The following is a 23,107-nucleotide window of genomic DNA, read 5'->3' as shown; positions in this document are numbered from 1 at the left end:
TTTTCAATAGTGAGATCAGATTCGGGGGAGGGGTGGTGTTAAGTCAACCCACGCTTTTCTCAATAATCTATTAACAGTCTACCGAGATCATGTGATAAATAAAGCAACAACAGGAAATGAAGTGCTGCCTTAACTGAACTACGGCATATTATAATAAGGCGTTAGTACTAAACACTAACTATGGTTCATGTAGTCTTATGTTTACATTCTAAAATGATGCAGAAAAATTAACTATAGTGTAACTGTCTTTCCATAGCTATACTCATATTATACTCCAAGTTACTACAGCACAGAAAATTATCCTTCAAAATCTGTATTTTAGCCTGAGCGCCAGTGTTCTGTTGCCAAACTAAAACTCCCGACTTTACAAGATTAAACAAACCCTACTGTACTGTGGGAATAAATTAGCAGTGATCTGGATTGTAATTTGAGCATGTTTGTATAACTATATCATGGATATATGGGTACTGCACACTGTTGGGCCCACATTATTAATAATAATGTAAATAGTTTAATTAAAAACAGCTTGTATTGATCTATTTTCCCCGTTAGAGAACTATTTTATCTGCTACTTTCTCTCACTCATGCCATTTTAAGTTATCTAGCAAACTAATTGAAATATCGGTTTCTTCTGTTATGTTGTGGTGTATAGGGTTTTCTTATTGTATTGTCAATACTGCTGTTTGGTCTGATGGTTCTAACTAAATACTGTATAGAACTGCCTGAACTAAGTGGAGAAAGTTAAATTGTTCACAGTGGCATATGCCATGTCATCAGCAAAATGTGATGGCACCAACAGCATGAGTGGACTGTTTTAAAATTTATTTACCATGTTTTCAAACAAATTTTGTACTGTTTATGGAGAATAAAGGACCAGGGGCCAAATTTTCAAGAAGTGGCATCCATGCGTGTGTACCTCTCCACATACTTTTCAAGCACTAACACCACTGCACACACACAGTAGCATGCAGGTGTTGGGACGCATGTTTGAGCATGCAAAAAAAATAAATAAAAATAAAAAAAATTTAAAATGGAGGGAGGCCAACTTGAGGCTCCTTTGAAACTGGCAAAATATGGTCTCTCTGTAAACACAGCACTGAACATGAAGACTAGACATTGAAATTCTACAAAGGGCTACATCTAACAAGCCAGACAAGAAAAGAAGGTCATGAACGTTAAGAATCAAATAGCCCAAATTCAACTATAGCTTTCTTACTTAACCAATCACATTCATATCCCTTAAGAGCAACTCCTGTTATACACAGATCAAGAAGATGACCTGGACATATGACTGAATTCCACAAACAACAGGCTGAAACGACACTCTTTCGACTATGGATGAGATTTTGTTTTCAAGATTTTCAAGTATTTTAGAAAACACTTTTTAACGTCAGTTGATAGCCTATCTAGAAAAGCTTTAAGTAGTAGCTTTACATACTGCCTCAGTGGATGACAGGTACAAAATACATTTCTTTTTCCACCTGCAGGTGCAAATGCTGCCTTCAGGTTTACCTGTGCAAAACCTCATAAGGCAGTGAGGTTGAAGAACTGGTGGCAAGACACCCTCTTACTGAAAATATGCAAATGAAGTTGGCTCTCCCCAACCTCTTTAACTTTGCATTGTGCCCTGAAAGATCCTCAGTTTACTCAGATCTCTGCCAGAGATCTGCTAGTTTTCTAGCCACTGCTTTTGGGATAGAGTAAGAGAGAAGGGACTTAAACAGATATTGCCACCTTGAAATCTAGTCATTTAAGAAAAAGTAGTTTAAGGAAATGCATGCCCTTGTTTCCCCCGGGACATTTTTAAGGTGTTGCAAGTTACATTTTTTTTTGTTAAGTCTTTTTCTATCCCCTTGTACTGCATGAAAGCCCCACACAAAAAGAAAAACAGAATATTCAGACGAAGCAATGAAACTCTCGGCGTACAAATGTGAAGTAATCAATCTGAACACAGAATAAATATTCTAATTAAGTTTATAATCTTATTTACTTTTAACTATTTAATTATAATAAACAACTTAGTTAGAAATTTGTTTTAAATTGACAGGTCTTTTTAAGGTATGTTTAGTACAGTGTGGTTCAATTTAATATACACCTTATGCAAGACAAGATCCCCCAGGTAAAATCCTAAGGGATAAGAAAATTCTTAGAATTCTATTGTTTGAAACTGTTTCTTCTATATAACATTGCAGAGGGGCAAAAGTACATTAGTACAGTGATGGAGTGACAGAGCTCCTGTTCATTTCTTTTTTAGGGAAGCACAGTTATCTGAACTAAGACTGTAAAAATGATTAACTGGGTTTATTAAATACTGTAATTCAACCTGCAGCAAAACATGCCTTGCCTCCCTGATCTACTTCATTTTCTATAACCAGCAAAAGAATAGTTCATGGAACACAGGCTGCCTTATCATGCTTTGCCCTACATAGGCTAAGCCTTGTTAGTTGTTACAGTTCTATTAGAAATCTTCCAACCCAGACACCTCCTTCAAATAGTGGGCTGACTTTTTGCAATTGACGGGGAGAGGGAACCATCAGAATTCTTTTGAGCTGCCTCAAGTCACTGGAATCCTAATTATAATTGGAAGAAGCGAAGCAAAGCAAAAAATCCTCTAGGACTGAAGCAAGCTGCTGCTTTACTAGGATGGAGGGGAAGGGGAAAGAGAGAGAGAGAGAGAGAGGGAAGATGATCACTTAGGACTGCAAGCAGGAGTGCAGAAGCTCCCTAAAAGTGTAGGGGCCCCCCCACCAGCACCTGAACCGTGCTCCAACGCCACCCCTTCCCCAGGCTCTGCCCCCATGCCACCCCTTCCCCCAAAGCCCCACCCCCACTCGCTCCTCTCCACTCCCTCCCTCCCACATCACTTGTCCTTATGGCCCGTAAAAAGTGATGGGGCCATGGCCACCCTGGTCCAGTGCCGATGACCCCTATCCAATGTTGCCCATACACTCAAAGTCATAGTGGCTCCATAGAACAAATGGGAGCATAAGGAATTCAGGATCAGGCTTCAAGTGAAAAATGTATCTGTTGCACCTGTACTAATATACATACATTAAATGAGTGATATTTAATTTCAAATACAAGCACACTAAAGAAAAGAATGGCATATTAGGGTTGCCTGGGCAACAGTCAATTCTGCTTTCTTGTACAGCCAGCCTGTATAGTGAATGAAACAAGTGTCCTTTGGGCAGAGGTGAAAGTAAGCCGGTACGCCCCGGTACAGCATACCGGTAAGAGCCAGTGCGCCGTACTGGGAGCGGCTTTCCCAGACAGCAATTTAAAGCCCTGGGGTAGTGGCAGTGGGGCTCCAGCAGGGATTTAAGGGGCACCAGAGCTCCAGCCGCTGCTTCTGCCCCGGGGCCCTTTAAATCCCAGCCTGAGCCCTGCTGCCCGAGCCTTGGGGTAGCGGCAGCGGGGCTCTGGCAGCGATTTAAAGGGCCCTGGAGCTACAGCTACAGCTGGAGCTACAGCTCCTAGCCACATATTCATAGCACATGACAAAGTTAACACTACTATCTTAAAATTGGTACACACATTCTTTAAAGCTATCAATTTAAGCAATGTCTCGTAAGTCATTAACTCAAATTACTGATCGTTAATCTGTTAGTAAATTGCATTTTATAGGGGACAGTTTCAGTATTTGTCTTGCAGTCTCCTGTTACAGTTTATTTTTTCCCCTCCCAACTAACAGAGATAATCACTATTTGTCATTTCCCATCAGTGTAGATTGCCACACTTTCTTGTAGAGCAGGGGAAGGCAAACTACAATCCAAGGGGCAGATCTGGCCTGTCAGGGCTTTCAATCTGGCCTGTGGGACTGCCAGCCCCATGGGGCAGCGGGGCTAAGGCAAGCTCCCTGCCTCCCCGGGAGGGGGGGGGGAGGAGAAGAGGGGTCCATGCACTGCCCTCACCTGCAGGCACCACCCCCTGCAGTTCCCATTAGCTGGGAACAGGGAACTGCATCCAATGGGAGCTCTGGGGGTCGCACCCACAGGCAAGGGCAGCGCACAGTGGAGCCGCCTGCCCCACCCCACCCCCAGAAGCCACTGCCGGACATGCTGGCCACTTCTGGGAGCGGCGCAGGGCCAGGGCAGGTATGGAGCCTGCCTTAACGCTGCTGCCTCCCCCACACAGCCACTCGAGGTAAGTGGCGCCGGGCAAGAGCCCAAACCCCTCCTGCACCCCGCACCCCTGCCCTGAGCCCGCTGAGCCCTCTAAACCCCTGCCTTGAGCCCCCTGCCCTGAGCCCCCTCCCACACTCTGCACCACGTCCTGCATCCCAACCCCCTGCCCTGAGCCCCATGCTGCACCCTGCACCACTCCTGCACCTCAACTCCTTACCCATAGCCCCTTCCTGCATATCACACCCCCTTCCACACTTAGCACTCCCTCCTGCACCCCAACCCCCTGCCCCAGCCCTACATTCATGGTCCTGCATACCATTTCCCCACCCAGATGTGGCCCTCAACCCTGTGGTAGAGTAAAGCAAAATATGATTTACCCAATGAAATAATCTCATAAAAAACAAATAAGCAAGCAAGCCAAGTTTTACTTTGTTAACTAGAGGATTGTTGGATTGAAAAGGTCTCGCTCCCTGGCCAAATTTAGGTCTCCCAGGAAAACAATCAAAGAAAAAATTCAACCTAGTTATCCATATTTAGGCAGAAGTTGGAGAGTTGACTAAAGAGGTTTTACATTTTCACTGATTCCTGAAAATTATCTTGGCCTTTTGGATTTATCATCTGCTTCTGAAGAGATTCAACTGTGATTTCCCCTTCTGGGTCATTATTGCTATTAAATTTGTTGTTTGGTGCAGGCTCCACTTTAATTGATTCAATATTGTCCCACTAAGCAAGTCTGCCTTGCTGTTTACTGTAAGACTCCTATTTTGTGATTACCCTGTATCAGTGGCACTTGGCTCTCTGCTCGATGGAGATTAGCCATTAAGGGAGCTTCTGCTGTCCTACTGAAAGAGACAACAGTTGCCATATTATCTGTCATTTTCAGACAACTGCCAACAGAAATTAAGACCTTCAATTTCAGGAGAGCCAGATGATTTCATTTGGAGGAATAGGGAGCACAACACACCTGGTGGTATGTTAATGGACAAATTAAGATGAAGGTGGCATTCAAGTCATTGTATCTGAAAATCCCTCCCCTACTTCCTCCCACTCCATTGTCTGTTCTTGCTATATTCTTGCTCTCTCCTATAGTGACTCTGCCCACACAAACAAAAGAATTTATTCTATCTAGAACACTATCCATGCTCTACTTTTAGCTTGAGTAGTTGGAGACTAGTAACACATGCTTTTCCTTTTCAATTAGTGCTTCTTCCAAGGTTTCTCCCAAATAGCTTGCTCCCCCAAATCTTGGTCAATACCAGGATTTGTTAAGCAGATGAATCCTCTTCCTGGAGTTCTTAATTAAAACTGACTTCTGGCCACCACCCTAGGAGCAATGGAATTCCCTGAAAGAGCAACTCCATCCATGGTGGCATCACAAAGTGATCTCCTTAGTTTAGTCCTCAAGCTTCTTTCACATGGGTTTATGAAAATAGACAGACAAACAAATCCTGCATGATGGAAGTTAATACTTTAAAGTTTTTCCTCAGATATCTGAAAGTTTCCATTCCCTGGATTTTCAAGGAAGAATTGAGGGTTTGGGTGGTGATGGCATCTCTATCAGGGTCTAGGAACTTGCCCAGCAGAGTTTATCCTTTATTTTATCATTCTTCAAAAACACCTGTATTCAGCCTCCTATTCTTGCTGGGGAATTACCACTTAGCCTGGATTATGTCCTTTGTAGCCATCCTGAAACTTCAGGGAAATATTTACTTTTAGGTTTAGATGGCTCCTGCTGAGCCTCTTGTAACCGAAGAGTTGTGATTTTGTTTAACACAGTCTCATAACATCAATTATCAAGTTACATTAATAAGTAAATATTGTTTTCACTTGTTGTTTACTGCAGTCAATTTGGTATCAACACACACAATCCCAAAACAGAAAATATTCTGGTGACCTCACTCGTTTAGAAAAATCTTTAACTTTAAAGCCCAAAACATAGAAAGAGTTAAGGACACAAAAATCTAGGCAACAAGTATTCAATAATATTTCTTACTAATCTACAGATTTGACCATGGACTTCTTAAAAACACACACACACACACACACACACAGTTTCTGGATCGTGCCATTTGAAAACACATAGACCAAACATTTCACTCCAAAAAAATTTTTTTTATAAAACCCATATTATCTTTGGTGATCACTACAGAGCATGTATAAGAAAATAATCGGTGTGGTATGAACATGGTTATTCTCAAGTCATTTGGCAAACTGGTTGTATTCATCTTATTCTGCTAGAAAAGATTGATTATGCCACATAAATACAATCACATAACATTAATGCCTGCTTTGTAGGCATGCACACTACAAATTATGTCTTGTACTAACAATTAAAGACTCTACATAAATCCCTGTACACCTGCAAAGCAAATCTAAAATCTAAGCAGTTCAAACACTTAATATCTTATTTATTTATAATGTATATAGAAGAAAATGAATATTTATTAAGATGCAAATTAAAAATTTTCCTACAAACCCCAAAAATATTTTATAGTACTACAGGAAACTGGCCAACAGACTGAAAATATGGTACTAAGTGTGACGTTACACCCCATACTCTTCATAGGAATATTGTTATGATATGAATATGGCATAACTAAGATACATTTTATGCAAGATGGGTCATGTAAGGTATCATTGGTTATGATTTGCTGAATGTGATTATCCAATTTGTATACATGTATCATTTCTGTATCTGAAGTTCGAAATATTGACTATGTAACAATTACAACTGTGCATGTACTTGGGGGAATGCCCCCCAGACAGTAGGCAATCAGCCTGAATGGGCCATTTAAGAAGGACAATAGAACTTTGAAGATACTAATCTCCCACCTTCCTGAGAAACTTCCTGGGATGTTGCTTTGACACTGCAGCATCATGTGAGGATGTCAGCTGGTTCGGAGTAGCACCTTGGACACTGCTGGTATTTTTTCCACTGGAAACAAAGGATTCCCGCCTTACGTAAAGCCTATTTAAGGCTAGGAAGTGAGTCAATCAAGCTTCTTATTCTCCATTGCCTCCCCCCCAAGAAGGAACACTGCTGAAAGAACCTGAAGAAACAAAGGAACTAAGCTGGGGAAAAGCAAGGGCCGAGTCTAGACTGAGACAGGGGTCTAGCCTGTGAAGAGAAATAAACCCTAAGCTGCTGAAACTGTAACCTGCCTAAAACAACATTTAGGGTGAGAAATTACTATTTGTAATGTGAACGAGGAGTACTTGTGGCACCTTAGAGACTAACAAATTTATTTGGGCATAAGCTTTCATGTTTCTTTAGTGAATTAAGCTTAGGTTGCGTATTTTGTTTTATTTGCTCGGTAATCTGTTTTGTTCTGTTTGCTATCCCTTAGAATCACTTAAAATTTACCTTTTGTAGTTAATAAAAACTTATTTTTTGTTTATTTCAAAACCCAGCTTGTGCAATTCATAGCTTGGGGGCACAAAGCTGTGCATATCTCCCTCCACATTCAGGAAGGGGGCAATTTTTACGAGCTTACGCTGTACAGATCTCTCTGTGCAGCGTAAGACAATATAATTTTGGGTTTACGCTCCAGAGTGTGCGCGCACAGGAAAGCTGGGCATTCCCCTAGCTCAGTCCTCTCACAGAGAGCTAATTGCAGACTCTGTGATTCTGCAGCTGGGTGTGTTGCTACCTCTGTGTGTGCTGGACAGGGGCTGGAGAGCCTGACACAGCAGCACACAGTTGGGGGGACCCATGGTGGGACAGGTGGGCTCAGTGGGACCACAGCACAGCAGGTGGCGCCCCGGAAAGGGGGGGGGGGGGGTCCAACCTGTCACACTAGGAATAAATGGTTTATTTCAACATGGAAAAGGTTAATAGCAAGGTGTCCACTACAGGGTTTCTTGAACCTTCTCCTGAAATTTACGGTATTGGCCACTTTGAAAAACAGGATACTGGACTAGATGGACTACCGGTTTGATCCCATATGAAGAAGATTTCCACGTTCTCTTGTCCAATTTGCTCCAACCTATGCATGTTAGGATTGGAGCAACTCGCTTAGGTAGAGAGAACAAGGTGAAGAGGAAGTCCTCCAGGGAAAACCCTAGAAACAGCAAAACCTTGGCAAGGAGACTTAAACATCAGCCTATGTTTGTTACAATTATCTCAGGTACCAATAAAGCAAATCCAAGAAGGCAATAAATTTAGACTGTATATAAATTTCATCATGGTCCATTCAGAACAGACTGGGAATTTCACCCAGTTAGAAGGGAAGTTTTGTTTGTTTGTTTTAAATTAATGGATCTGGTTTGTTAATAGAGTGGAGAATGCAATTATTCTCTCAACAATGAACCAAAAAACTGGATGGATGGGCCATATATACTACATTTCTAAACATAGGATTTTGAGACATTATATAGAAAACTGGGGTGGAATAAGAAGCTGAAGTACACATAGTGGTTTTGCAATGAGAGAAAACAGATGTGTGGTGGTGGTCGGTTTTTTTTTTTGTGTTTGTTTTTCAAGTGTTACACGTGGAATTGTTGCCCATGGAACAGGTGCATGATCCCAAAGCCCTACCTGGACAGTGCATTTGGTTTGGCTTAACAGTGAAATCCTTGCTGATCTTAAACACAGAAAAGAGGCTTACAAGAAGTGGAAGATTGGACAAATGACCAGGGATGAGTATAAAAATATTGCTCGGACATGTAGGAGTGAAATCAGGAAGGCTAAATCACACCTGGAGTTGCAGCTAGCGAGAGATGTTAAGAGTAACAAGAAGGGTTTCTTCAGGTATGTTGGCAACAAGAAGAAAGCCAAGGAAAGTGTGGGCCCCTTACTGAATGAGGGAGGCAATCTAGTGACAGAGTATGTGGAAAAAGCTAATGTACTCAATGCTTTTTTTGCCTCTGTCTTCACAAACAAGGTCAGCTCCCAGACTATGCACCGGGCAGCACAGCATGGGGAGGAGGTGGCCAGCCCTCTGTGAAGAAAGAAGTGGTTCGGGACTATTTAGAAAAGCTGGACGTGCACAAGTCCATGGGGCCGGATGCGTTGCATCCGAGAGTGCTAAAGGAATTGGCGGATGAGATTGCAGAGCCATTGGCCATTATCTTTGAAAACTCATGGCGATCGGGGGAAGTCCCGGAAGACTGGAAAAAAGCTAATGTAGTGCCAATCTTTAAAAAAGGGAAGAAGGAGGATCCTGGGAACTACAGACCAGTCAGCCTCACCTCAGTCCCCGAAAAAATCATGGAGCAGGTCCTCAAGGACCCAATTCTGAAGCACTTAGACAAGAGGAAAGTGATCAGGAACAGTCAGCATGGATTCACCAAGGGAAAGTCATGCCTGACTAATCTAATTGCCTTCTATGATGAGATAACTGATTCTGTGGATGAAGGGAAAGCAGTGGACGTGTTATTCCTTGACTTTAGCAAAGCTTTTGACACGGTCTCCCACAGTATTCTTGTCAGCAAGTTAAAGAAGTATGGGCTGGATGGATGCACTACAAGGTGGGTAGAAAGTTGGCTAGATTGTCGGGCTCAACCGCTAGTGATCAATGGCTCCATGTCTAGTTGGCAGCCGGTATCTAGCGGAGTGCCCCAAGGGTCGGTCCTGGGGCCGGTTTTGTTCAATATCTTCATTAATGATCTGGAGGATGGTGTGGATTGCACCCTCAGCAAGTTCGCGGATGACACTAAACTGGGAGGAGTGGTAGATACGCTGGAGGGTAGGGATAGGATACAGAGGGACCTAAACAAATTGGAGGATTGGGCCTAAAGAAATCTGATGAGGTTCAACAAGGACAAGTGCAGCGTCCTGCACTTAGGACGGAAGAATCCAATGCACAGCTACAGACTAGGGACCGAATGACTAGGCAGCAGTTCTGCAGAGAAGGACCAAGGGGTGATAGTGGATGAGAAGCTGGATAAGAGTCAACAGTGTGCCCTTGTTGCCAAGAAGGCCAATGGCATTTTGGGATGTATAAGTAGGGACATTGCCAGCAGATCGAGGGACGTGATCGTTCCCCTCTATTCGACATTGATGAGGCCTCATCTGGAGTACTGTGTCCAGTTTTGGGCCCCATACTACAAGAAGGATGTGGAAAAATTGGAGAGAGTCCAGTGAAGGACAACAAAAATGATTAGGGGTCTGGTTCACATGACTTATGAGGAGAGCCTGAGGGAACTGGGATTGTTTAGTCTACAGAAGAGAAGAATGAGGGGGGATTTGATAGCTGCTTTCAACTACCTGAAAGGTGGATCCAAAAAGGATCGATCTAGACTATTCTCAGTGATAGCAGATGACAGGACAAGGAGTAATGGTCTCAAGTTGCAGTGGGGGAGATTTAGGATGGGTATTAGGAAAAACTTTTTCACTAGGAGGGTGGTGAAACACTGGAATGCGTTACCTAGGGAGGTGGGGGAATCCCCTTCCTTAGAAGTTTTTAAGGTCAGGCTTGACAAAGCTCTGGCTGGGATGATTTAGTTGGGGATTGGTCCTGCTCTGGGCAGGGGTTGGACTAGATGACCTCCAGAGGTCCCTTCCGACTCTGATATTCTATGCTACTATGATTCTATGACTCAGACAGCAGAAACTCTACTAACAGCAAGATCTAGGCAACACGCAAATGTCCTGACAACTCTGCCAATGCAACAAACACTCAAACCTGCAACACCGGGAAAGCAGGATTTGAATCCTAGTCTCTATATTGTATATGGATGGTGCATTACTTACCACTTAAACCTTGACACTGCACTGTAACTTTTTCAGTCAGTGATGGGTAGGGAACATTAAGTGAATCAGACACAACATTCTCCCTTCAAAAAGACAGGCCACTTCCTTACTGAACAACTCTTACCTTGTTGTAGAACTCTTGTTCTCTGGGACCTCGAGGCGGTGGCTGCAATTGCTTCAAGACTGTGCCATCTGGATGCTGCAGTATGCCTAGAAAAACAAACAGTTCGTTTATAGTTTAATTCTAAAGAATGAAACCATACGGTCTTTTAAAGCTAGCAAATATTAAACAAGAGGTAGCCCAGCTGCTCAGTGTAAACTACTCCTACTGTTCTTTACAAAGAACAGAGGAACCTAGCAAACACAGCCCCAATCACCAAACTCTTAGCAGGGATTAGGGAAAAGGAGAGAAGAAGAGAAGAGTTCATGTAGAAAGTGTGTTAAGTTATAATTATTTTTATACGAAAATATTTGAAATCTTAACTCTACACAAGTAGGGATGGAAGACCTTTCTGCCGCTTTCCTTCCACCACTCCCACAAGTGATTTTATAGTAGTGTGCTGGAAGGAAAAAGAGGCAAAAAGGTCTGGTCAGAAGAAGATGGTCCAGTGAGAAGAACCTTGAGAAAAAGGGTCTGGAAGACTAGGGCAAAGTTGAGGTTGTACTCCCTTGACCTTCACTAGTGCTGATGTGCTGAGAGTAGTAATGCCTTATTTTTTTCATTTCCTGTCTTATGAAGTTTTGTTAGGTATATTGTGTGTGTAGCAACTTTAACTGATACACTATGTAGTGCTCCGGCATTAATCATAAAAAATTATTCTTTTAGAAAGCGATTTTTTTTTAAACAGCATGCGAGGAGTACTAGTCCTTTTGTAGACAAAATATTTCTGAAACAAAATAGTTTTATTGTTCCTGTGACTTTTACAGGAACCTACTGATCCCATAGTTGTTCTGCACAGGAAAATCTGAAGACAATGTTTATTATGCATGTGGAATGCGACCAGATTGGGCCCTTTATGGCAGTACAAGAAGTATTTTCTCACTGTAATGAGAGTTTTAAGAACAAGTTTGTTCCACTATCTATAAAGTTTTCACTAAAGGCATTCTAGCTTGTACAGTATATTTTACCATACCCTGATACTTGTAAGCATATCAGCTAAACCGCTTTAAAAAAAAAAATTACAAACGAAAGCAGAAATTATATTTAATTATGGGACATTTTGATAACTATATAGGACTAATTAGAATGCACTGTTATATATTTGCTAATCAAAAGAGTTTTCAAATTTATAAAGGGATTTTTGTTTTATGACAAAACATCAACATTTTGTACTAATTATTGTTATCCAACTGGCAGCGACGCTAAAAGATATGAATCCTGCAATCAGCATAATGTCGAAAACAGACAGACAATCTGATGAGTTATAAACAAACCCCTTTGCAAGTTCTATTTTAACCCTCTCACCTTTACTAATCAAAAAGAAATCTAACTTCATTTTTTCCATTCTCTGAATAGGTCTTTAACAAGTTAACACTTCTCAAATTTCTGACCCCTATGATTTCTGAGCTAAATCCCAAACACTTACTTTGTCACTAACACAAGAAAACAAGAGCACACTTTAGATCAAAGAGATTTGTTTAAGCAATACATACTGATGTATCATGCCGGAATGAATCATTCACAAATATAATTGTTTATCCCAGCTCCATCTAAAACTTTATCGAAAAATTTAAGGCTTTTGAGAGGAAAATATTTGATTTATAATTTCTACCTACTTTGGGGTTTTTTTGGTTCTCTTTTGCCAAGGAACATGACAGGACTGTGGCTTGACAAGTTAGTTAAAATACTGGTAAAAAAAAAAAAAAAAAAACCCCTACATCAGCAGTGTAAGTCTCTCTCTGGAATTTGGTGTTCCAAACAAATTCCACAGCCCGCTAAAGGACAACAGTACTCCACCCACAGGACAAGAAGTCGAGGACCTGGTGAATCATTACCATCTTATACTGGCCTCAGCCATTGGCACGCTACCCCAAAAAACAGCTCCTTCCATCCCATTGCCCCACACAGATCTCCTTGGTTTTCTGACACCCTCTGTTGGATGGAAAGAGATGAGCAGAAACTTAAGTGCAGAGGACAGAAAACAAAGGCTGATTCAGACAGAGCAAAACAAAAATTCCTCAAAGCCTATCCTGAGGCTGTATTATAGGCCAAGAGAACCTTTCTATCAGCCTCCATTGAGGTTGCCTAATCCCACCCCAAGAAGCTATCCAAAGTGGTAAATCATTTAATTCTGTGGGCTGGTCTATACTAACATTCTAAGGCCTGGTCTACACTGGGGGGTGTATCGATCTAAGATACGCAATTTCAGCTATGAGAATAGCGTAGCTGAAGTCAACGTATCTTAGATCGACTTAGAATCACTTACTTTGCGTCCTTGCAGCATGGGATTGATGGCGGCCGCTCCCCCGTTGACTCCACTTCCGCCTCTCGCCGTGGTGGAGTTCCGGAGTGGACGGCAGAGCGATCGGGGATCGATTTATCGCATCTAGTGTAGACACGATAAATCGATCCCCGATAGATCGATCACTACCAGCCAATCCGGCGGGTAACGTAGACGTGGCCCAAGTTGATCTAAGTTACGCCAGTAACTGAAGTCGACATAACTTAGGTTGACTTACAGCAGTGTCTACACCCCGCTATGTTGATGGGAGATGCTCTCCCATCGACATAGCTTCCACCTCTCAGGAAGGTGGAGTACAGAAGTCGATGGGAGAGCACTCTGCCACTGACTTAGCAGGTCTTCACCAGACCTGCTAAATCGACACTGCTGCATTGATCACAACTGTGCCAATTTAGCTTGTAGCGTAGCCATGGCCTGAGTGTCTACAACTGCATCAAGGCACTATCATCCTACTTTACTGAAAAGATCATGCACATTCAGGATGCCTTCTCAAACAACCTGGTTGGGGGATGCAGGCACAGTGGATCCAACAGCCAACTTGCATTCCCTGAGTTCAATGTATTCACTCATCAAGTAGTTCCAGACACCTTAAAGGAGACCCAACCCAATATATAAATCCAACCCAGGTCCTTCTTAGCTTGTGAAAGAGAGAAATGAACAACAAGCGCTACTCCTGACCAAAACAGCCAGTGCCCCATTCAAAAAAGAAAAACTTCCCTTTTTCTTTCAAACAGTAAAGAAACCCACCCTAGATACTTCAGTCTTAGCCAACCATCACCCACTGTCAAACCTGTCATTCCTGAGAAATCTAGCCAAAGGCCAACTACAAGCTCATCTAACTGAAGCCAACATTTTGGGCCCAGGATACCAAAAAGGCTGTTTAAAGCTCCAGGAAAGAGACTGGCCAACAACTTTGCACCTCTTCTTCCTTCATATGGCTTAAAAACATAAATATTAAAGTTTAGGTTGGCAATTCAATTGACTGCCTTAGGTGACGTGGAGTAGATGGCAGAGATAGCACCAGGATATGATAATTTGGAACACTGGTTCAAGCGTCCCATAGGCTGACGTCCGTTTCCACAGTCACAAATAGGATCATGGCTCAGCCTCCATGGATAGAGGAAGTAGACATCTGCCACATGATATACATATGCAGTTCAAAGTGGACCATATTTTCCATGGGAGTGAAAAGCCACTGGATTCCCCAGTTGGATCCTAGATGAGATGTTTGTTCGGAATGTTGGTGTCCTCCCACCTTGCTCGTCATTAATCTTGGACAGCAAAATGCTGAGTCTTCAAGCTCTTGCACTCCAAGCCAAAAAGGTTTTCTGGGATTGAATTGGAAATCTCAGTATGTTATTTAAGTCTTCATGTATTGGAAGACCCTTGTTCCCTCAAGCATGATGAGACTCCAGAAGGATTCTCATGTTGCGACAAATTTGGGCTGGGTTGATGTGTACCAGTACAGGAAGCCATGGTTATGGAATTGATTATGCTGTGTCCATAGAGATCCACATGGTGATGTTGAGTGTTGACAAGTGATGTGTGAGAGCCATCAATCCGGACAGACGAGCAGTATTCTGTGGTAGAGCAGACAAGGGCTAGTGAAGAGGCCCAAAGAGCTTTTTGCATCCACTTCTCCAATCATTCCTGACAGTTTCTAGAGGAGATTTACATGCATCTTTACTTTGTCATGGGTGTTTTTCAGGTACTGGTGGTATGTGATAATTCAGTCAAATGGCACTCCAAGATCATTCAGGGTGGTATCATGTGTTATCTGCTAGCCACAGAAGTCCACATGCAATTTCATCCTAGCCTCTCAACTGTTTAGATGAAACACTGACATTACAGTCTTAATGGGGTTTGGTTTTAGCTGCCAATATAAGAAATATTCTTCCATGCTTTTAAGGTTCTTGGTTAGGACTTGTTCTACAGTAGGTAAATCCTGTGCCTGTGTAGTCAAAGCAAAGACAGATTTCCATGATGTTGTTTGGGGAAGATCAGTGGTGTACATATTAAACGAGATCGGTGCTAGCACTGAATCCTGTGATAGGCAATTGTTGAGAGTACATGCTCTGTTGACCTAGTCACCAAGGAAAGTGCAAAGCCTACGATTGGTCAAAACTTCTTGGAAAAATTTTATCATGGGATAATTTAACCTGGGATAATTATCATGCGATAATTTTGCTGGCTTTCAGAAGACTGTTCACCCGTATGGTGGCACAGGCAGATCAGTCTAAGAAAGCTGCCCCAATCTTTGAGTTTTCGCTGGACTCTCACCTCAGTGTGTGTTTGTTAAGACTCATGATTGGTCAGTTCAGCTGTGGCCTGGTCAGAAACCTACTTGTTTACGAGATAACATTGCTTCTACAAGCAGCATTCACTCCTTTGGCACAATTAAACTCTTGAACAACAAGAGTAAATCTCATCACCGCAAGAGACAACCTTCTCAAGGGGTGGACCAACACTGTGGCATGAATTCCCCCAGGAACTAAGAAGTACCACAAACCTCACCACTTTCCATTCTAAGCTCAAGGTGCATTTCTTTGACCTCGCTTCTCTAACATGAACATAGCAAGAAGTATATTTAACAGAACAGCTAGCAAAACATAACATCCACTCACTTCTCCCTCTGAGGAGAGGATGAGAGAAAGAACACCACACTCAGATACAAATAAATTGGTTAGTCTCTAAGGTGCCACAAGTACTCCTTTTCTTTTTGCGAATACAGACTAACACGGCTGTTACTCTGAAACCTGTCAGATACAATGGTGAACACCCTGGTATAAAAACCTATATGGAATAGAACAGCATATAACAACAAGAACAAAACTACTCTCCTTTTTATAGGGTGACTGATATTATGTTATTTTTCAAAGCTATTCAATTCCTGGTAAGAGTTAAGCCAGACAAAAATAATTCTATTTTCATTTAGTGAAGAGTATGTTCAGATTTCAGCAAGTTATGAACACACAAATGGAGAATCGGGGTTATGCCTGAAAAAGTTTCCATGCTATTTAACTCTACTATAACAAGAGCCAACAAATGCCCATAACAAAAATTAATAGGCAATGTAGGTTTTAGAAGGCTTAGTCATTTTTTCCTGCATATGCGTTATTTTGCTAAAATCAGCCTTATGGCTTAGCTGATAGCAACGTTGCAAAGTAACAGTGTAAGAAATTAACTGAATCTCTCAGCTCAGTCATCTTACATTTACTTAAATTAATTGTTTTGGCACATAGTCAAAATATATGGTTGGGCAGAAGACGGAAAAAGAAGGGAGAGACTCAGAGTGACTGCAGCTCACCAAGAGCTAGTACTGCCTGCATTAAACTGTCCTCATCACAAGGACAGGGCAGGACAACATTGTGCCTTTAAGGAGATTTCTACCCCTCCACTACTAAATTTTTGTTAATAGAGAACAGAAACTGAAGAGTGTCATTCTGATCAAAAAGAAAAATTCCACTTTGTGATGACAAGCTTCTTTCTATGATTTATTCATTCCTAACTTTTCAGATAAATTCTTCTATACAAAACAGAAGAAACTATAGAGTGACAGTTATCAGAAGTACCAATATGCTGTTGGTTTTAAAAAAAAAAAAAAAAAGTACCTAGAATAAGTTCTGACTCAGAAGTTTAGCCTTTCAAAGTTTGAGACATGGTAAACCAGGGGTGGGCAAATTACGGCCCGCGGGCTGGATCCGGCCTGTGAGGGCTTTAGATCTGGCCTGCGGGATTGCCCCCGATGGTGCCGCAGGCCCCGTGCCATTCTCAGAAGCAGCCAGCACCACGTCCCTGGGGCCCCAGGGGAGGGGGCGGCTCTGTGCATTGTCCTTGCCTCCAAGCACCTCCCCCCGCAGCTCCCATTGGCCAGGAATGGGGAACCACGGCCAATGGGAGCTTCAGGGGAGGTACCTGGAGGTGCAGCAAGGGCAGCGCACAGAGCCCTGTGCCGGTCCCCCCATCAGGGGCCGCGCAGGGACATGGTTCTGGCCACTTCTCGGAGCGGCGCAGCATGGGGCCAGGACAGGCAGGCATGGAGCTTGCCCTGGCCCTAGTGCACGCTGCTGCCATCCCGGAGCCAATTTAGGTAAGCGGCACTGGGCCAGAGCCCAAACCCCTCCTGCACCCCACCCCCCAACTCCCTGCCATAAGCCCTCTGCCTGCACCTCGCACCCCTCCTGCACCCCAACTCCCTGCCGAGCCCCCATCGCACCCCAACCCCCTGCCCTGAGCCCCCTCCTGCACTCCGCACCCCTCCTGCACCCCAACCCCCTTCCCTGAGCCCCCTCATACATCCTGCACCCTCCTCTGCCCCAATCCCTTGCCCCGAGCCCGTTCCTGCACACCACACCCCCTCCCGCACCCCAACCCCTTGCCACGCATACAATTTCCCCACCCAGATGTAGCCCTCAGCCCAAAAAGTTTGCCCACCCCTGTGGTAAACAAACAAAAAAAGCTGGGTGGCCCCTGACATCTCAGTGGATGGTAGAATTCTTATTGCTACTAAAAATGGTGATTTTCTGGGAATAATTACATTTGTTTGGGTTTCTTTGGTCAGTCTTGGAAATGGTTGCTTCTTCTATGGCTTTTTTTTTTTTTAAAATAAGCCTGGTTTTATATTTTTCTGTAATTTCTATTTACACACACAACTATATAGGGAATGGAGTTACTTATGTGGCCTATGCAACGTAGCAGGTGCTATAAATGAGGTAAAGAAGTCTTGGCAGTCGCTTAACAACAGTTTAAAATGTGTGCTAAGAGCTGAATATAGTTTTCTAGAGTCCTTTATTTAGATATTGGCATATGAATTATGTGCCCCTCTCTCTAAAGGCACAGCTACAAGGACATTCAGTCAAAAATTAGTTCACAGTCTATAAGCTGGCTGCATCATTAGTAACAGGCTTTTTTTAAGCAGTATAAATTTAAGACTGAAATCAAGCTGTTTGCTAAGACTGGGTTTTGAACACATTCCACAATTATGAACTGCCAGACACAAAGTGAATACGGGCCTCATAACTCACTAGGATCAACATAACACATCTTTGAAAAACAGCCCTTTTTTACATATATTTGTGTGTAGACATGGTGGAAAGCACACCCTCAGGTGAACATGGTACTCTACTGACAAATGTTTGAATTACTAACAATCTCAATGTTAAAGGCCACATACAGAACTTCAGTTAACCTAGAGCTTACATTCTGCCACTGCATTATCAAGATTAGACAACATACAAAGCCAGGCAAATACTTCTCAAAATAAAACTCACGTAATACTGAATTAACAAAATGAAATGTGATGAATATTGAACTTTGAGGACAAACTGTTATACAAGTGTTTGGCTGGTTTGTTTTGGGGTTTTGTTTGTTTGTTCTTTTAAACAGCTACCTACCTCTGATATGTGACACTGGATTACGATAAAGTTTATTACTTGAAGAGTTTAGTACAATCATTCTTAAAAATACAGAACACTTCAAGTGTTAAAATCTACTAACAAATGGCAAGGGGAGGTCTAGTTAGTTTCCAGACCTAGCACTTTTCACAAGGACAAGATTCTTTCTCCTTCCCACCCACCTAAAATAAAACCACCACCACCAATTCAGAATCATATTAATGTAGTTTGGGAGTATGTGGGTGGGACGTTCTGTACCTTGGGGGAACACCCAGCACCCCCATGTTCATCCTTATAATATGATTGGGGGGGTATCTAATGCAAAGTTTGTCATGTCTTCAGAAGGCTCATGATGTACTAAGCACTGTTATGGTAATGTTACAGGTTGTAATTTCATGTGTACAGTTACGAGGCTTGAAAATGTGTCCTCATAGCTTAAAGCAAGCCCAGGCAAAAACTCGCCAGAAGCAGAAGGGCAGTTCACACCTCATCAGGACATGTATGGGACAAACCCAGCTCAACGTCACAGGAACAAAGGACACTGGCTTAGGCAACAACAAAGGATCTGTTGGACTCTCAAGTGAGTCACCCCCCTTCCTTTGGTCAGTTTGGGACTGTGATGAGGTAACGCTCACCTGACTCTGAAGAGGGGATCGGGGGGGCAAAGCCAAGAGGGAAGAAAGAACATGATAAAAGGGAGAGACTTTTGCTCTTCCACTCTCTTCCACCTACATCTACAGACACCACACCAAGCGACTGAAGCACTGATCAAAGGGGAGAGCCTGGCTGTAGAGCAACCAGCCAGGGGTGAGAAGCATCTAAGTTTGTAAGGGCACTGAAAGTGTTAAGAGCAGCTTACAGTGCTTTTTGCTTTTATTTCATTTGATCCAATCTGACTTGTTATGCTTTGACTTATAATCACTTAAAATTTATCTTTGTCGTTAATAAATATGTTTGTTTATTCTACCTGAAGCAGTGTGTTTGGTTTGAAGTGTGTCCCAGACTCCCCTTGGGATAACAAGCCTGGTACATATCAATTTCTTTGTTAAACTGACGAACCCATATAAGCTTGCAGTGTCCAGCAGACATAACTGGACATTGCAAGACGGAGGTTCCTAGGGTTGTGTTTGGTACCTGAAATATTGGGTAGTGTCATTCGGTTGCACAATCCAAGGAGCAGCTTACATTCCTGTGCGTGAATAGCCCAGGAATGGGGGTACTCACAGAAGAGCACGGTAAGGCCGGCTTCCAGAGTCAAGGATTGGCGTGACCTAGCAGATCACCGGTCCAGATAACATCAGAAGGGAACATCACAGTGAGTTTGGTTTAATTTAGTTTCATGCGCAATAAAGATCTACAACTCAATGCATTTATAAACAATTAGTAAAGCAGGTTGGCAGTCAAAAAGCTGACTTGCACCAATAGAAAACACAATGGAACTTTCTCACTGTGTGTGGACCTTTACGCATGCTCGGATGACCAAAACAAGAAAGTTACTTTATTTGGTTATTGCACAAATATTCTCACATTACATCCAATACATACCCTTGATGGGATTATAAATAAACCAATTTTTCACATAAATAGTCTGAACATTTATTTTAGAAGACACCCCCTTTTGCTTATTTCTTCAGTAGAAAAACAAAGACATGATCCTTTGAAAGAAAAGGAGTAGTTGTGGCACCTTAGAGACTAACAAATTTATTAGAGCATAAGCTTTCGTGAGCTACAGCTCACTTCATCGGTTGCATCGGTTTCTTTTTACAGATACAGACTAACACGGCTGCTACTCTGAAACATGATCCTTTGAAAGAATCTTAAAGTACTTTACAAAGATGGAACAGGAACATAGCCCACTATCACTTCTGAAAATAGGGTGACAAATTCTTTTCCCACTTTGAAACTTGTCATCAGATTAGTCCCATCAATCTGTCATGAATAAGGGAGACCAACAGATGTCTACAAACATTCTTCAAACTACAATCTCCCTGGACTCCAACAAGGAGCTTGAGGACTCCATTTTCATCCTGACTGATAGATCACTAATATGTTCCCTCTGATATCAACTAATCACTCATCCCCTTACACTCAAACAGAAATGCCAGATATTTTTATTGCCAGATGCTACTGAAAACAATCATCATACGTGCTGGATCGTGGAACATACCTTTTCTTACCATACAAAACATTTTTAGCAGGGACAATTTCAGATAGACTCACAAGGTCAATGTAATGCTCACTGCATTCATGGAAAAGAAAGACTCATGCTGAGAGGCTGCAAAATTAATATACAAATTAAATTTTGTATTTACAGTCATAATGCCATTATAGTTGTTCATAACTTTGTGCTCACTACCAGATAAGACTTGTCAACCACTCCCATCTATCATACAGCAAGTGTTTTAAAAAAAAAAAAAAAAAAAAAAAAGACCATGCCCCCAATTTTCCCTTTAAAAACACACACACACACACACACACGTACGTCAGAAAACAGTTAGAAAATATTCTCTGTGTTCTTTACAAGGATGGACATTATTAATACTTGGCACTAATAAAAGCTAGGCGTCTCAATACTTTTGTGGACTTGGGCCTAAGTCTCTTTTTGGGGAAGCATTTCCTCTGAAAGAGGAAGGACAGATATTCGGAGGACAAAAAGAAGTTATGAGTATTTTAAACTGGAGTAGAACCATACCACATAATGTTGCAGTTGCTTATGTAATGTTATTTAGAAAGACCATGGTTAAGATATTAGACATGGACTGTCTGTATTAGTGTGTCTAATGTGTAAGGTTTGTGGTCCAGATGTATGTTTATCTATCAAACATAAATTTGTGGGCTGCTTCTATATGTAGATATGAGAGGGGAAAAAAAACTTAATAGTTATCCAATTTCTCTCTAGTAGCTACTGTTTTTATATGCTTGCATATTTTGGGGGAGGGACCCTGCAGAAAACACACCAACAAACTTAACCTTGCTATGATGGACAAGGTATTTAACTGTATTATAGAGAGGCTCATTGCAGAGAAACAGATTTTATTTAAATGAAACCTACTTTTAAGTGGACAGACAAAACATCTTCAGTTGGACTAGCAATTTCTCTGAATAGATTGGTTTCAGAGTAACAGCCGTGTTAGTCTGTATTCTCAAAAAGAAAAGGAGTACTATCTGATGAAGTGAGCTGTAGCTCATGAAAGCTTATGCTCAAATAAATTGGTTAGTCTCTTAGGTGTCACAAGTACTCCTTTTCTTTTTCTGAATAGATTAATATCTAGTTTATGAGACAATTGACTGCATATATTTTTTTTGGTTCAACTAATATATTTTCCTAACCAGCAACCTAAAACTTCAATGCTGTAGTACTACACATACTGTGGGAGGAAAGTATTCACCAAAAGTATCTCAGAAACCAGAAGGACAATTAAAAAGAGGCTATCAGAATATCAGGGATCCATTAAAATGTACATCCATTCAAAAAAGTGGGCATTTCCTCTCAGTTAACAGCTAAAAAAAAAAAAATATCTGGAAGGCTCTGCAGTCATTTCCATTTAGATAATCATGTATGACTGACATTTCCCACAGACCCTTTTGTACCTACTGAGCTGGGTCTATTAATATTACCTCAGAGACAAGTTGTATTGCCTAACCCAGAAATATTCCCAACATATCACCAAAAGGGTGATTTGTTTAAAGACGCTTGTTTAAAGTAGCGTGATGAATGTGATTAAAACCTTGGTTGTTGAGATTTGACTATTCCCTCTTTTACTCAGAGTACGGGTACTCCTGCCCCCCCCCCCCCAAGATTTTTCCAAACGACAAAGATACTTTTTGCATGGTAACTAAACCTCTCTTTAGTCATTCATAATGAATACCATCATTATATTCAGCTATACCTCACTCTGATGTTTTCCTTATAACTCTTATTCAGTCATCCCAGTGAAACCTGTATTGGGAAAAAATCTCCAACACTCAAGCCCTTCACTCTAGAGAATCCCAACGCAATGGGGCTCCTGTAATTTTGTACAACCTCTAGTTAAGAACAATCTCTACTGAGAAACTGACATGTGTTGGTCCCTTGGGTGGTAATGCAAGTTTTACCCCTTTCGCACAACTTCTTCCTTAGTAGGAATCCGTATATATGACTAGAAAATAGATCCATACCCCACATAGGGTTCACACACCCCAACAGGCAAAAGGGGAGCACAGAGACACCACACAGGGGAGGCTCAGATCATAGCAAAGCAAAGAACAGCAGATCCACTCCCGCACCCCCAAAGGAAATTAAAAGGAGGATTAAACGTAATGGGGCGCGGGAGGGATGGGCACGACCCAGTCGAAACACGGGACCCAAGTTCAAATCACACCGGGGACGGCGTAGAAGAGAAAACAAGACCCCACCTTCCAAGTGAGAAGAAGGAAGCCAGCCAGAGCCCGGTA

At 42.1% G+C, this 23,107-nt stretch overlaps 1 protein-coding gene across 2 annotated transcripts in view; it reads right to left on the bottom strand.

Moving 5' to 3' along the window:
* Positions 1-23,107, bottom strand: part of IPMK (inositol polyphosphate multikinase) — an 80,957-nt gene that overhangs the window by 57,366 nt on the left and 484 nt on the right. For both annotated transcript variants that reach the window (XM_037903645.2, XM_007060669.4), the window contains exon 2: positions 10,943-11,028. In XM_037903645.2, coding sequence (XP_037759573.1) covers positions 10,943-11,028 — 86 coding nt within the window. The remainder of the gene's footprint in view (positions 1-10,942; positions 11,029-23,107) is intronic.

The sequence above is a fragment of the Chelonia mydas genome, chromosome 7 (genome assembly GCF_015237465.2).
Source record: "Chelonia mydas isolate rCheMyd1 chromosome 7, rCheMyd1.pri.v2, whole genome shotgun sequence".
Taxonomy (NCBI): Eukaryota; Metazoa; Chordata; order Testudines; family Cheloniidae; genus Chelonia; species Chelonia mydas.
The sequence above is the reverse complement of the archived record's forward strand: the minus strand, read 5'-3'. Positions and strand labels throughout refer to the sequence as shown.